We start from the raw sequence: 16,622 nt of genomic DNA, 5'->3' as shown, positions 1-16,622 counted from the left end.
ATTGACTGTTGGGTTTGATTGGACCTGTATACCTTCTACTTGTTGTTGCCTGTGATGACTTTGACAATGACCTTGTCCTCTTGGCCTTTCCATGTCCACTCCTCCACCTGCACCTCCCCCTCTCCATGACATCCACTCCCCCTCCCCCTCACATCTCCCTCCCTCTTTCCCTCACCTCCCCCCCCCCTCTTCCCTCACCTCTCGCAGTGTCTCTTCACCACAGGAGCGGTTACAGATTACACTGTGTGATAAGCTTCCTATTTTTTTCGAAACTCCTTGGGATCTCTGGGATTATCCAGGTGCTTATCCCCGGAGTCAGCTTTGGGAAGCCTGCTTTAGTCTCTCTTACGGCACAAGATTTGGTATCCTGGCAGCTCTGACTAATTAGCATCTAAACTGCGCCGGGCTGCCGGAGTGGGCTCACTTTTAACACCCTGTATCTACACACAACCACACACAGACACAATTAGGAACACACAACCACATACAACCACACACGTGAATACACAGGCACACAAAAAGACACACAGACACAAAAAGGTATTCACTCGCACGCACGCACACACACGCATGCACGCACACACACATGCACATGCTCAGTTGATGAACTGTACTACCCGGAGTACCAAATGTCTTCTCAGAACAGTCATCTGTATGGTCCATTATTCTGTACAGATTTGTTACTTTAAAGTGCTTTATTTACTAGTTCAAAAAGTTATCATTCAGTTTAAGCCTTTTCTCGTCTGACAGAAATCAATGACACTTTGCTGGGTGAGTTTTTTGTTTATTTATTTGAAATTGTGCAAGATATATAAAATATTGCAAATCTTCATCAGTATATTTACAATTCATTTTCTTCATATACAGAATTCATCAAATACAATATACATGTATACTATCACAGTACAAATCTGGTGTATTACATTTCAAACAAAAATTGTGCAATATCGTACTTTGGTGCTTTGGTACTCTTATTTGTGCCAGCCAGCCACATATTTCACAATCATACTCAATACATCTCTCTCAGCCACCTGTTATATAAAGAACAGACCAACATCCAACATGCATCCAATTCTATGTGGTGCTATTGAACCGGAGCGTGGCTGGGTGTCGTCTGGTCTGCAGGCTGGCCCAGCTCCAATAGATCCTGGCTGAGACGTAGGACAGAGGGTGGGCGGCGGAGAGAGGGTGGGCTGGGGGACAGCACCAGCACCACACACCCCTGGGCCTATGGAGGGGATAATAGGGTGTGTGCAGGGCGTAGGGAAGCTGTCCTGTTACTCTGCGGATCCTGCGGCGAGCCCGGCGGCGATGGTAGTCCCCATTGGAGAAGTCCTGGAAGTTAGTAGGGTGGATGGCCCAGAAATGGCCTTTACCATTGTCACTCCGACCAGCCTTCACAAAGCACTCGTTCAGGGATAGGTTGTGTCTGACGCTGTTTCTCCAGTTCTTATCCTGTAGGACAACAATAAAGTTCACATATGAGACATGAAGTATAAAGTTGAGTAATGAATGAAGTGTTGTATGTGGCCCTGGAACAGAAAGTATCTTAATTTAATAGAAACTAATAATCGTTTTCCCTCACAGCTGAATCCCCAGTATATACATTGATACACTGTACTGAGAATATGGCAATTTGCTTTTGCTTTCATTTCATTGGTTCCAAGTTCATGTGAAGGGTCCATGGTGACCTTTGGTCAATGATGTTTCAGTTGGCTGCCAGACGAAACCATCATGTTCACTTTGTCAAACTCCCCCAATCATATGAGGTAAACTTGCTGTTACACCTGTTAAAGACCTAGTTTTAGTTTTTAGCCTGTTGCGGCTATCAACAGGTTTACCTATAGCCTTGAGATGACTCAGTTAGACCTTCTATGCAACAACAGCATCAGCCGAGCCAGGGTCCTGCATGCAGCAATTATACTCATTACTGAGTCAGACCACTGTGTTTCTACAGCTTACAATAGGAATATAGTGAACATTTAAAATTATAGATCAACTTTTTTCAAGCTCTTTATTTTCAGATGCTGCCTTATGACTAGAGTGGAGGAAGTGCGTAATGTCCCAGAATAGTACTTTAAGTTTTGGAAACTTTCCACACACTAGTCATTGCTTGACCAAAGAACTTTGTTTTTTTTCATGAGTATCTTGTCTACTGTTATTCAGTTAAATTGATAGGAATATCAGTAATTGGCTATTAGCTATACAGGGTTGACAATGTCAATTAAATTCAGTCCATATATTAAGTGAATTGAAATTGCATTTCAATAATTTAAAAAATCTGCTTTCTAAATAAATGGCACTCTTTTAAATTATTGAATTGGAATGTACTGTATCTCCTGAATTGAAATGAAACTGGCCCCAACCCTAATTCAGACAAATTCTCAACTTGAAATGAACCCTGAAATTAATCAATTGGACATACCTTGCTCTTGAAGTAGGGGTAGTTATCCATGATCCACTGGTAGATGTCACACAGCAAGAGCTTCTTCTCCTCTGAAGCAAGTATGGCCATGGAGATAAGGGAGATGTAGGACTGGGAAGGCTTGTCCTGTGGGCTGTCTGTAGTGGTTTCCTCTTCATCTTTTCCCCCTTTGATCTCCTCCTCCTCTTCATTCTCCTCCTCTGACCCCTCTTCTCCCTCTGGCCCCTTCTCAGGCTTCCCAGGTTTGATCATTTTCCTCTCTGAGAGGATGTCAGGACTCTGGCCCTCCAGTAGGCTATGAGCGGTCTGCTCCACTGCGGGAATATTTTGCTCTTCTCTCATACACTTACTGTCCTTGTTGTACAGCAGGTAGTCTATGGTGAAGCGTATTCCCAAGCGCTCCCGGTCATTGTTGCAGCTGCTTCTGTCCTCCATGGTTCTTCTTAGACTTTTAAGGCAGTTACTAATACTTTTGATGTAGATTATCTATAACCACCACAATAGGCAATCCTCAGATTCTTTCACAGGTGTTTTTGTTTCTTAATTTAAAGATGCTGGTCTAGGACACTGCTGTGCTCTCCATCAGGTAGGATGCCTCTCTTCAATGTCCTTTGGGCTAAGTAAGTTAAGTCTCTCTGGTCACAAGATCAAGTTAGGACAATTAAAAGGGATCCTCCCAATGTACTCTAATTATTTGGTGACTCAAACTCAATGTGATGCCAAAGCTTGAATAGGTTTAGAAAAATCTAATTTGTTAGACCAAATAGATAGGTTRGAGAAAAAAACAGTATATTTTTACTATCTATGCAGTGCTCAACTGTATCTTGTGTACACTAGATCAGAATGGATCACAGTTGTGAAGGTACCACTATTTAAATGTTCGTAAATTTATCCTTCACAGTGAGGGGCAATAGAGACAGGAGAAGCAGAGGTAGGGGGTCTAATCGAAGCGGATTAATTTTATTAACCACAGCAAATCTTTGTAATTACGGGAGATTAAACACTCTGATTTAGTAGGACATGGTGTTCAGAGGGTGCTTCAGCAGCACCAAAAGGCATTTAAACAGCGTTATCCCTACTTAAATGGTTTTCGAACAGAGGATGCGCTGCATAGTGTGCATCATTAGAGTTAGGCTTACTGTAAGCCTTTCTGTTATAAAACATTAAATAATTTATCATAAATGATATGCTAAAATCAAACTCCTTTGGCACAATGACAATAGCCAAGAGGCTAGACATAATAACTCAAACTACACTGCTTGAGTTTATCTACTTAATCTAAATTCAATAATTTGGTTGCAGATGTTGAGTGCCAAATCAAGAGCAGAACTATCTCAACCTCATTATTTTACGAATATTCTACTATTTCTCGCATAGGTCTTGTCACAGTTGCTAGGTTCCAAACGGAATATGAAATGTTTAATTGTTCTATGTAAAAAGCTTTAATGCTGCTGACTATTTGTAACTATTATAACACTAAAAAGTGTTGCACTTGTGCTATTCTAGAGTTAAACTACAATAGCCCTGCCTATAGCCCTGTTCTGTACATAATCTTGCTATAAAATGTATTATCCTCAATTATATTTCATTTCATTTGGTTAGAGAGCACATTCAAAGTGCTCCTTTCCAGGAATGTCCCTAGCGTCAGTAAAGAAAGCTAAGTTGTAATGCTGTATTAGAACAAGGTAGGGCATGCAAACCGTCTTACACTGGCCAAGAATGAGAGGAATGAAGAACCACCAGTGGACTATATCGCCCTCGTCTGTCCGAGTTGTGGAACTACTACTACAGCATATACAGTACTATCCAAGTATAATGGGTGAGCCATGTGGTAAAATGTGCCGTTAATTAAAGCTAGAATCCTTAATTTAAAGAATAACAAAGAGGTTACATCCACCTATGTATTGGTAAAAAGCTGAGGGATTGGCCTGGAGAAATGTAACCACTCTCAAATATATAGACAGAGATATGGATGCAAGGACTGACCTTCCATAATATCAAAAGTCAAAAGTATAGTTCTAATTAGTTTTGAGGCTATCCAGCAGTCAAACTCATTCCATGGAGGGCCTAGTGTCTGCGTTTTTCTTTTCTTATTTCAATTAAGACCTAGAGCAGAGTTGTTCCAATAGTATACTTAAGTTAAGGCAAATTTGAGGTTAACATATATCAAAGATGATATATGACAGCGTATATAATCTTTAATTCGATTTTATGAATCAATTTGAACCATTTCTGTTCTTCAGCACAAATCACGAAGTTTGGAAATCCAGAAATGGATCTTCAATGGAGAGTGTGAAATCGGGATTTATTTAACTCATGACTGCTCTTATTCAATGCACTGCATTTTCAAATTGAAAATCAAATATAACCTCTCATCAGAACGTGACTTTAGTACGCTACATCTGTGTACTGCATTTTGACTTGACTCCCTATGATTATTTAGGTTTTGTGTTAAAAAAATATACAAAGCATTTATAGTTGATAGCTAATAGTTCATTGCAAATCCCGAAGTGTAGCTTTTCACTCGGACAGGAGTTGATTTGGCCATGTGCCTCTCCCCATTTAACAAGTCATGCTTTCCTCTTGTGTTGAATTTGGATTATTTCCACAACGCATATTCTCTTTGACTCGATAGTATAAAACTCAGCAAACCCCAACGTTCAGCTATTTGGAGGCTGGTTATGTTTTCTTATAATTGAGGCCTAACATATAGGGGAGGCCTGTCTTTTAGTGTTTAAAAAAAAGTTGTACTGTCACTTTAAAACAATGCTGGCACGCCTACTTTCAACACACTCCTTGAGGCTCGTGATGTAGTTGCGCTGTGATTGGAAGCAGAGAACCGTCGAACAGCGACCCCTCTGCCTCTCATTGGCGAAGGACTATCTTTCGGCTCTGGCTCTCGCGGGGCTGCTGTACGAAGATGGCGGCCGAACTGGTGGAAGCGATGGTATGCAGAGCTCCGCTCGCCTGGGTTGATAGAAAAGGGTCTGCTGTAGCGTGGGGGATGGCCTGCTAGGCTGGGAAACTGTAAGGGTGTGTCATGAATACTGTCTAAAATGGTTTAACTTAGCTACTTAGTGGTGGTTGATTAATTGGTATATTGAAACTGGTTTCCGTGCGCTACTAAGTGCGTCTAGTTAGCAGGGACAGTGATGAGACCATAAACATTCGCCAGCAGGGAGTCGGCGTGAAATTGTACCATTCAGTGTTTAAGCAAGATATTGCATTAAGCATTCGGGCCATCCGCTGTCCATTTGACTTGTCAATTCAGTTATGGGGGTGACAACAGAACAAGTGGAGTTAGCTTAGCTAGCTAGCTATGTAACCAATAGCCTAGCCTCTGTTGTCAGACAAGGCACTTGCTCAATGCCGCTGTCTGGACAAAACAGTAAGAATGTCACTGAGCCTTATACACGAACTGTAGAAATTAAGTCAATTGATGAGATTGACTGATGTAGCTAACTTGTAAGGTAATTTTCTTATTAACTAAATAGCAAGCTAACGTTCCATACATTGCTGGGTCTTCGACTATACCGGTGTTGTGTCCTATAGTAGTTAAATGAGGGACCAGTCTAGGTTTTGCTTGCAGGAGAGATATGGTGTTAGGAACAGAAGGGGCTCATAGGTCACGTTACTGAATTCTAGAAGGTATGGATGGGAAATATTGCTCCAAGCAAATACTAACACTGATATTTCAACCCATCAGAAAATAAGTTGGCATGACCTGAGTATACACTTGAAACAACTTTTTTTAGACACCTGTGCCCATCTCTTTGTGTAGGCTATTTTTCTTATTGGGACTTGCCTAGGTCAAGGAATCCAAAGATTGTAATCCAAAATCAAAGATGGTAATCCAAAACCTCCCCTCTTCTTCCTATCCCTCTCTCCTTTGTCTTCCCTCCAGAACATGGTGAAGAATTTTCGGGTGTCTGACCTGCAGACGCTGCTGGCCTCCATGGGCCGCAGTAAAAGTGGTCTCAAGCAGGACCTGGTGGGACGGGCGCTGAGGCTGGTGCAAACAGAGTGCAGCCCAGAGCTGCTGAAGAACGTGCGGCAGCTCTATGAGTCACGCTTCCCCAAGGCGTCGGGTTGGCTGGCTGCCCGGCGCCCGGAGGGGGTCTCTGTGGCCTACTCCTCCCTCAGCTCCTCGCCCACTGGCACACAGGGCGCAGACTACCTCAACGGCATCCCCAAGCTGTCCTCCACACCAGCAGCTGAGGTCAAGCTGGTGTCACTGCCCTTTTACCAAACTCTGGAGAAGCTGTTGCTGCCAACGGAGCTGAGTGAGTGATTTTTGTGTTTTTTTYCACTCGCAGTGAGATATCAGGCTAGTCTTTGTAGAGAGGCCCAAACATTTTTACTGCTCAAATGATAAAGCTTAGAAGAATACTTCCTGGTCAGGTCTTGTGGTCAGAAAACCCCCTGGCAACTGGGCCCTGGCCCTACACATACAGTGTATTCGGAAAGTATTCAGACCCCTTGACTTTTACCACATTTTGTTACGTTACAGCCTTATTCTAAAATTGATTTTATTTGATTTATTTTTTATGTCACCGTCAATCTACAGACACTACCCAATAATGACAAAGCAAAAACGTTTTTGGACATTTTTGCTAATTTATATATAAAAATAAACTGAAATATCACATTTTCAGACCCTTTAGACAGTACTTTGTTGAAGCACCTTTGGCAGGGATTTACAGCCTTGAGTCTTCTTGGGTTTGAAGCTACAAGCTTGGCACACCTTTATTTGGATAGTTTCCCCCATTCATCTCTGCAGATCCTCTTAAGCTATGTCAGGTTGGATGGGGAGCTGCACAGCTATTTTCAGGTCTCCAGAGATGTTTGATCGGATTCAAGTCCGGGCTCTGGCTGGGCTACTCGAGGGCATTCAGAGACTTGTCCCGAAGCCACTCCCGCGTTGTCTTGGCAGTGTGCTTAGGGTCGTTGTCCTAGTCTGAGGTCCTGAATGCTCTGGAGCAGGTTTTCAGCAGGTTTTCATCACCTTGCTCCGTTCATCTTTCCCTCGATCCTGACAGTCTCCAGACCCTGTCGCTGAAAAACATCCCCAAAGCATGATGATGCTACAACCATGCTTCACCGTAGGGATGGTGCCAGGTTTCCTCTAGACGTGCCGCTCTACCATAAAGGCCTGATTGGTGGAGTGCTGCGGAGATGGTTGTCCTTCTGGAAGGTTCTCCCATCTCCACTGAGGAATTCTGGAGCGCTGTCCGTGACCATCAGGTTCTTGGTCACCTCCCTGACCAAGGCCCTTCTCCCCTGATTGCTTAGTTTGGCTGGGCGGCCAGCTCTAGGAAGAGTCTTGATGGTTCCAAATTTCTTCCATTTAAGAATGATGGAGGTCACTGTGTTCTTGGGGTCCTTCAATGCTGCAGAACATTTTTCGGTACCCTTCCCCAAATTGGTTCCTCGACACAATCATGTCTCGGAGGTCTACGGACAATTCCTTCGACCTCATGGCTTGGTTTTTGTTCTGACATGCACTGTCAACTGTGGGACCTTATCTAGACAGGTGTGTGCCTTTTTCCAAATCATGTCCAATCAATTGAATTTATCACAGGTGGACTCCAATCATGTTGTAGAAGCATCTCAAGGATGATCAATAGAAACAGGATGCACCTGAGCTCAATTTTGAGTGTTCATAGCGAAGGGTCTGAATACTTATGTAAATAAGGTATTTCTGTTTGTTTAATACATTTGCAAACATTTCTAAAAACCTGTTTTTGTTTTGTCATTATGGGGTATTGTGTGTAGATTGAGGACAAATGTATTTTTATCAATTTCAGAATACGGGTGTAAGATATCATAATGTGGAAAAAGTCAAGGGGTCTGAATACTTTCCCGAATGCACTGTATATTAATGATAGAAACATGCCATGGCATTCAAATGAGAAGTACTAAGGACATTGCGACGCATAGTGATGTTGTGCAATGTGTATGATCTATTTTTCTGCACCTGTCCTTGTAGTTGCCCAGAACAGTGAGAAACTGCAGGACAGTCAATGCGTATTTGAGTTAACACAGAGCCAAGCGGACCAAGTCAGAAACTCAACGTGAGTATAACACTTTTATTCAAAGTTAACTGTCTATCCTACTGCTTGTGACTTTGAATGAGCACTGAGGGTACCATCATTTTACCCTCTTGTTGTTTCAGTGAGCTTCGGCCAGGAATGAAGGCAATCCAGGTGGTTCTTAGGTGAGTTAAGATGTCCAACTGTTTTACACACAGCAGCACACCAATCCCACTGTTAATATAATTGCATAGGTACGTATAGTTGATACATACAGTACCAGTCAAAAGTTTGGACACACCTACTCATTCAAGGGTTTTTCTTTATTTTTTACTATTTTCTACATTGTAGAATAATAGTGAAAACATCAACTATGATATAACACATGTAATCATGTAGTAACCAAAAAAGTGTTAAACAAATCAAAATACATGTTATATTTGAGATTCATCAAAGTAGCCACCCTTTGCCTTGACAGCTTTGCACACTCTTGGCATTCTCTCAACCAGCTTCACCTGGAATGCTTTTCCAACAGTCTTGAAGGACTTCCCACATATGCTGAGCACTTGTTGGCTACTTTTCACTCTGCGGTCCAACTCATCCCAAACCATCTCAATTGGGTTGAGGTCGGGTGATCGTGGAGGCCAGGTCATCTGATGCAGCACTCCACCAATCTCCTCCTTGGTCAAATAGCCCTTACACAGCCTGGAGGTGTGTTGGGTCGTTGTCCTGTTGAAAAACAAATTATGGTCCAACTAGGCACAAACCAGATGGTATGGCATATCGCTGAAGAATGCTGTAGTACACATGCTAGTTAAGTGTGCCTTGAATTCTAAATATATCACTGGCGGTGTCACCAGGAAAGCACCATCACACCACCACCTCCATGCTTCACGATGGGAACTACACATGCGGAGATCATTTGTTCACCTACTCAGCGTCTCACAAAGACACAGGGGTTGGAACCAAAAATCTCCAGTTTGGACTCCAGACCAAAGGACAGATTTCCACCAGTCTAATGTCCATTGCTCAAGTTTCTTGGCACAAGCAAGTCTCTTCTTCTTATTGGTGTCCTTTAGTAGTGGTTTCTTTGCAGCAATTAGACCATGAAGGCCTGATTCACACAGTCTCCTCTGAACAGTTGATGTTGCAATGTGTCTGTTACTTGAACTCTGTGAAACATTTATTTGGGCTGCAATTTCTGAGGCTGGTAACTCTAATGAACTTATCCTCTGAAGCAGAGAACTCTGGGTCTTCCTTTCCTATGGTGGTCCTCATGAGAGCCAGTTTCATCACAGCGCTTGATGGTTTTTGCGACTGTATTTGAAGAAACGTTCAAAGTTCTTAATGTTCTGTATTGACTGACCTTCGTGTTAAATTAATGATGGACTGTCGTTTCTCTTTGCTTATTTGAGCTGTTCTTGCCATAATATGGCCATAATATTGCTATCTTCTGTATACCCTCTTACTTTGTCACAACACAACTGATTGGCTCAAATGCATTAAGAAGGATAGAAATTCCAAAAATGTACTTTTAAGAAGGCACATCTGTTAATTGAAATGCATTCCAGGTGACTACCTCATGAAGCTGGTTGAGAGAATGCCAAGAGTGTGCAAAGCTGTCATCAAGGCAAAGGCTGGCTACTTTGAAGAATCTCAAATATATTTTGATTTAACACTTCTTCTTTTTTTGGTTACTACATGATTCCGTTTGTGTTATTTCATAGTTTTGATGTCTTCACTAATATTCTACAATGAAGAAAATAGTAGAAATAAAGAAAAACCCTTGAATGAGTATGTGTCCAAACTTTTGACAAGTACTGTACATGTTAGGTACATACAGTTGATTTGTAAAACTCAAGTATACAGTTATAGCCTATGCCATATCAGTATCTAGGTTTCCATCAATTCGTTTAAAGATTTTCATGCAAATATTTGCTTAAAATATGCACATTTCACAAGCAGTGGTCGATTTCCATCAAACTGTCTTGTTAATTAAAAGCTGTGCGGAATGACGTAGTGCACATAAAAAGCACTTTGTCCTTTAACTTAATTTACAAAAAAAAAAAAGTACAATGTGTTTCCATCCAGTTTTTAACTCTGCCGTTGGTATTGGCACAAGAAGTCTGCAACAAACGGTAAATGTTCCCATTGGTCTTAGCACGTGTGCTCTAGCCAACAGCTCGCAGAGGGTAGGCTTCATGATGACATTTTGGATAAGAGCAAGATCATTTTTATTTGTCAATTGACAGCCAAGCATTGATCATCATGTCACCAGCGTCAAACTAAGACCCTGAATATTTACTGGAAAGGAGCATCATGATCATCACTGTGCACTTTCACAACTTATTTCATCTGTAGCCTAATAAACTGTGCAGTGTGGATGCTTTTCTAAGTCGTGGGAGAACCACTCAACATTCAAAATGTTACTTCGAGATGATGGTATTTTGTTCTGTCGACGTTTGGAAAGTTTTCCTCTACAGTGTCCTCGTTTGTCAACAGTGAAAGTCAAAAAACAAAATGGTGTACAATTTGAAATGTGTGTATTGAATGAYAAATCTGACCACCTCAACCATTCATTGTGAATGGCTCAGTGTCTGAGGCTTACAAATGTTGCAACTTATCTAACACTGCTAACCAAWGAACCTCCTATGCTGTTTCTACGATGCTTTACAGAATCTGTTACACAGACTCCGTCGGTGTGCAGGAAGATCAGTACCCTCCCAATATTGCTGTCAAAGTCAACCAGTCTTACTGTCATGTACCGGTGAGTATTCAAGATGGGGAAACCCATCAGGCATACAAACCAACTAACTAATCAGAAGGAAATGCCTAGGCCTAAATATTGGAGGCTTAACATGTCTATATTTGTTCTGTACAGGGTTACTACCCTTCTAATAAGCCAGGTGTGGAGCCGCGTCGGCCCTGTCGCCCAGTCAACATCACACCCTGGTTACACCTCTCCACTGCCACCAACCGGGTCACTGTCACATGGGGCAACTTCGGCAAGGTCAGTCTCTGGATGACACTGTTCTGTAATTGAAAACCTCGCTGCTGTATTCCAAATTTGTTTTGATTCATTTTTATGACAAGTATTTGAAATGGTGTGGTTTGTTTTCTGTAGAACTTCATATCTGCTGCTTTCCAGTGTTCATTCTGCTCACTGCTCTTTCTGTGTGCAGCGCTACTCGGTGGCAGTGGATTTAGTGAGGGTCTTCACATCAGCAGAGCTCTTCGGCCAACTCAAACACTGCTCAGTGGAGAGTGCAGAACGCTGTCGTGAACGCAGTAAGTGTCCTCAACATTTCTTTCTCCCTGTTTTTCATGCTTCTTGCATTTTAGTGATGTTCACCGTGTAATGCTGTGTGATGTTGAACTAGTTTCTCTCTGCTGTGTCCAGTCCAGGACAAGCTACGCTTTGATCCAGAGAGCGAGATCGCTACCACAGGGCTACGGGTGTCCCTCATCTGTCCTGTGAGTATCTGGCTCCCACCCTAATCCATATCCACCCAAGAGAGGAAGTCACAAACCTTTCAGTTGTTTCTGACCAAAACAAAGAGAACTCACGACACGACAAACAGGCTACAACCCACCATTTGTCCACAGCTTAATAATAAAATAAAATTGTACCTTACCATGAAATGCTTACTTACAAGCCCTTAACCAACATTGCAGTTCAAGAAATAGTTAATAAAATATTTAGTATATAAACTAAAGTTTTTTAAAAATCAAATAAATTTAAATAACAGTAACTAAGCTATATACAGTGGGTACCGGTACTGAGTCAATGTGCGGGGGTACAGGATAGTCGAGGTAATGGCATGTCTCCCTTTCCTCCTCTCAGCTGGTGAAGATGCGGATAGGCGTTCCATGTCGGGTGATCACCTGTGCCCACCTACAGTGTTTTGACGCCATCTTCTTCCTGCAAATGAATGAGAAGAAGCCCACGTGGACCTGCCCTGTGTGTGACAAGCAGGCTCCCTTTGAGCTGCTCACCATCGATGGGTAAGTAAGGCACGTTGAGACTTGAGACTTACTAGCACTACCACTCACAGGAATTTGAGAACCACGCTTCCTCTTTGCATGGGTCATTGCTTGTTCAACCTTGGAAACAAACATTTGCATTTTTGGAGCAATTTGTAGACTCCTGTTAAAACTTGCAATGGCTTACCTACACTGGGCTACATTTTCAATAAGGCTGTTGTCTCTCCCTGTTCTATTGTGGAACAGAGTAGAATAGTAGAATATCAAACCATTTCCATTGGGCTCCCGAGTGGTGTAGTGGTCTAAGGCACTAAATCTCAGTGCTAGATGTGTCACTACAGACCTTGGTTCGATTCCAGGCTGTATCACAACCGGCCATGATTGGGAGTCCCATAGGGTGGCGCACAATTGGCCCAGCGTCGTTAAGGGTTTGGTCGGGGTAGGCTGTCATTGTAAGTAAGAATTTGTTTTTGACTGACTTGCCTAGATAAATAAAGGTAAATAAAATTCCACAAACTTCCTATCTAAGATTTGAGAGTTGATAATGTGTGTTGTGGGACACATCCGATCGATCTCTTCTTGTGTGTCCTGGTATGATATGTACTTCTCTTACTGACTGTCTCATGTTTTAGGCTGGCATCTGAGATCTTAAAAGAGACCCATGAGGATATTGAGGAGATTGAATATCTGACTGACGGTTCATGGAGACCCATCCGAGAGGAGAAGGAGAGGGAACGCAGCAACACGCCTGACTACCCTGTTCTGGATATATGTAAGTGCATGTCAAATATTGCCATTATTGCCTTTTCGACAATTGCAGACTAACGTTTTTATTTTTTATTTAAGTTTTCAAAATTAATTTAAGACGCCACGCTGTGTAGGTCATGTCTGTTTATTTTATTTTTTTAAACGGCATTGGTTTGTAATAGTGTGTGAACCTGTTCCTTCTCAGGTGTTCCCGAGGTGAATGGCCACTCCCCGGCCCACAGCAGCACCAGCCAGACGGGGAAGTCAGGAGCTGGGTCCACGGCAGGGGGGGCGGGAGGAGGAGTGGTGGTAGATCTGACTCTAGACTCTGAGGAGGAGGGGGGAGGGGCTGGAGGAGACAGCGACGACACTGAGGACAGCCAGGACAGCCCCGCCCCCAAGAGGGGCCGATACGACTATGACAAGGACCTGGTCACAGCGTACTGACTGGCGGACTGACCCCACAGACTGGGAAAGAGGGTTGGGCTAAATTGGAGGACTGGAAATCATTAGTCCCTACTACATCGCCCGCCCCCACTACTCTAGCATATATTCACACAGACACATGCACATACATGCACTGTCAACCTCTGGAGTGGTTAGCCTTGCTCAATACACCACTGGAAAAAGCAGCTCCCTGGCACTTGTGACCCTCCCAGCATTCAAATTCTGTATCCTCCATCATAAAGACCATTGAAAAGAGTAACCGCCCAAACTATTTCTCCCCTCCATCTTCTTGTACTTTGTATTTGACTGGAACTTAAGGCTCTCAAAGCCACAAGCATTTGGTGTTTGCGTCTCAGAATTTCGCCACTTTTTGTGATCGCAGGCAGAGGGAGATATGGCGCCTCCTCCGTAGTTCAGTGGTAAGAGGTCTAAATAACTTAAATGAATAATTTGGGACACGAACAACAGACTAGATTTTTCTGGAATATGATTAAATTGAACAACACCCCTACATTTTCTTTCTGTTTAATTTATTCAGACAATGAAAATAAATTAGTTCTAACAAAACCTTCCCCCATTTTTGTCTTTAAATGCTGACAACCTACCTCAGTCATACACAGTAAACTTACTTGACCAGAGAACGTAGCACCTGAACTAAGGTTGCTATAGTATTTAACAAGAGGGTCTATTTTTATTTTTTTGTCTAACTTTTCTTTCACTCACTCGCCTCACTTTTCCAAACAATTTATGTATGGCCTTTTTAAGGAATGGGTTATTGGAATCAGGGTCGTGTTCATTAGGGCACATGTTGCAAAACATATTTTTATGGTTTGTAACAGAAAATTAGCATTTCTTATTGGACAAGTACAGTTGGTACCTCCCTGTTTAACTCCATTAGAGCATTTTCGTTCTAATTTGTGCCTACTGAATACGACCCAGGAATGCTGTGTCTTTGACAAGTTCTTGTATATACTCCCCACTGCATTGAAATCTACAATTTGATTTGGTGGCTGAATTCATATGACAAGCAATTGTCTTTGTGGAGAGTTTGCAAAAACAAGCAGTTATCATTTGAGGTTTTGGAACATACTCTTTTCAGATTCTTCCCAATGTTCTGTTTTGCCAGTGTTGTTCATATTGATCAAGGAAACAGATGCAGGATGTATTCTTTTCACTTGCCTATTTCATGTCAGTTTTCAACAGTTGGATAGTCTAGAGACTGATTACTGCTGCATTCAACCTTCCACTGATATCCTGAGAGCTTTGCAGGGTTTTGAACTGGACTAGAGTTTTTTTTTTTTTTTAACAAGGCTCTAACTAAAGAATGATCATGTCACAAATATTAGTATCCACACAATTGGTCAAGATCATGTTGAGGCAATTGTGCCAAACAGATTTGGGTCAGTTATCTCTTGTTGTTTGGCCAGATTTGGGTGCCTTTTTGTTTTGAGTTAAGATTGGTGGAGGCTCAGTAAGAAAATTAATTAATTCCCCCCCCCTTTTTTTCCTGGAGTGGAGGACTTGAGATCTTCAGATCTGGAATGGGATTCATTTGTGAGTGTCGACATCCTTTTTGACTTAATTTTCTTCGTCTTAAGTATTTTATTTATTGATAATTGATTGCTTCACGCCTTTGTTTTATTTGAATGGCAGTTTATATTAAAATGTACATATGTCTCAATGGAAAGAGTGCTTTACCAGAGCATTTATATACGGCTCTGATCTGTACACGTTTTCAGTAAGGGATAGCAGAACACTTACGGAGCTTGGACTTTTTGTGGAAGAGTGAATGATTGCGGCACAAAGCACTGCCATTGTTAGACAGGTTCCATTCCTTTTCCTCTGAGGAAACTTAGCACTTCTAACCAATGACACATTCAGCCTCCTCCCTGTTCAAGGATATTACCCTCAGAAATCAGCATTTATTATCACATAGATCCTAGATGAATGTCCTCTACATCAGTAATAGCTGCTTCAGAGGAGCTTTTTCCACAGGCACAATTAAAATTGTAATAAACAGTTCATCTTTTGGGTATCAACAGTTGTTGAGAGAATTTGGCTACATGGATGGTATGAGTTTAAATATCCTCTCACTTTTATTTACTTTCCATGTCATTAGATTCCTCACCCCAAGAGTCCCTGTTTTCAATCTGTACTTTAGAGATGGCATTTCTGTTTTTATAGAACTGTGTGTTCTGAATTCCTAAAATGTCTCAAATGGTATTGATGATGCATGCATTTGACTATGATCACAAAATGTCAATATGCTATTCTGAATTCAGACTTGCGTAGACATTTTGTCCAAAGTGTAGTAGTATACCTAATCTAATAATGAGATGGTAACGACCTGAGGAAACTTATGGGCTCTGGTCTTTTATGCTAACCTGGTCTTCCAATTTTCTGCAGTACTCATGACATGTCCATATAGCTTGCGGATTGTTATACCGATTGGTGAGTCCTGTAAACATGGGAAACCCGCAATGATTGATGGCACTTTCTGTAAAAGAAACTCAAACCGTAGCCGTGTCCCTGAATATGACAGTCGTACAATTTAATGCATTTAAGCAATATGTTAATACATCTTGCAGAATTTCATCTTCAACTAACAGAAAGTACTTTACAGATTTAATTGTATTGTCTACATTGTTTAAATTTCCAGGTGCAAAAGTGTAGAAGAACATCGCTGCGCAGATAAGATTTCCTCAAGCTTTTTCATATCGTGGGCAAGGCGAGAGAGGTGAAGTACATGTTGTTTCTAAGGAACTCAATTATAATAATGCTTAAGGTAGCATGAGCAGTGGCTTGCAATCCATGATGTAAATGTTTTGTTTGTCTTTTTATATGTTCATATTAAAAGACAATACAATTAAAATATTTTATTAAGCTTTGAATTGCCTCCAGTTGTTCCAAAAGTCCAATAAAATCACAAATACCAGTGTTGGAACTGATGCCACTTTAGGGGTAAGTGAGGTGGTTGAGGTGTAGAT

The 16,622-nt window shown here is 41.8% G+C and overlaps 2 protein-coding genes across 4 annotated transcripts; one reads left to right on the top strand and one right to left on the bottom strand.

Moving 5' to 3' along the window:
- Positions 1 to 791: 791 nt before the first annotated feature.
- On the bottom strand, positions 792 to 3,245 carry LOC111971970 (forkhead box protein D4-like). The gene is made up of 2 exons (XM_023998764.2): positions 2,426 to 3,245; positions 792 to 1,455 (listed from the first exon to the last, which is right to left on the bottom strand). The coding sequence occupies exons 1-2, from the start codon at positions 2,858 to 2,860 to the stop codon at positions 1,075 to 1,077; spliced, it is 816 nt and encodes a 271-aa protein (XP_023854532.1). The 5' UTR covers positions 2,861 to 3,245; the 3' UTR covers positions 792 to 1,074.
- Positions 3,246 to 5,248: 2,003 nt separating this feature from the next.
- On the top strand, positions 5,249 to 16,526 carry LOC111972100 (E3 SUMO-protein ligase PIAS4-A). Of its 3 annotated transcripts, none has more exons than XM_023998953.2 (11): positions 5,249 to 5,372; positions 6,330 to 6,708; positions 8,415 to 8,499; positions 8,601 to 8,642; positions 11,134 to 11,224; positions 11,339 to 11,467; positions 11,640 to 11,745; positions 11,858 to 11,931; positions 12,302 to 12,462; positions 13,074 to 13,213; positions 13,394 to 16,526. In XM_023998953.2, exons 1-11 carry the CDS (start codon positions 5,346 to 5,348, stop codon positions 13,633 to 13,635), a joined length of 1,476 nt encoding a protein of 491 aa, XP_023854721.1. In that variant the 5' UTR covers positions 5,249 to 5,345; the 3' UTR covers positions 13,636 to 16,526. The 3 variants fall into 3 exon arrangements, with proteins under 3 accessions (XP_023854721.1, XP_023854722.1, XP_023854723.1); XM_023998954.2 differs by having other exon boundaries at positions 5,363 to 5,452; XM_023998955.2 differs by lacking the exon at positions 5,249 to 5,372 and adding an exon at positions 5,375 to 5,458.
- Positions 16,527 to 16,622: the final 96 nt, after the last annotated feature.

The sequence above is a fragment of the Salvelinus sp. IW2-2015 genome, linkage group LG13 (genome assembly GCF_002910315.2).
Source record: "Salvelinus sp. IW2-2015 linkage group LG13, ASM291031v2, whole genome shotgun sequence".
Lineage (NCBI taxonomy): Eukaryota > Metazoa > Chordata > Actinopteri > Salmoniformes > Salmonidae > Salvelinus > Salvelinus sp. IW2-2015.
The sequence above is the reverse complement of the archived record's forward strand: the minus strand, read 5'-3'. Positions and strand labels throughout refer to the sequence as shown.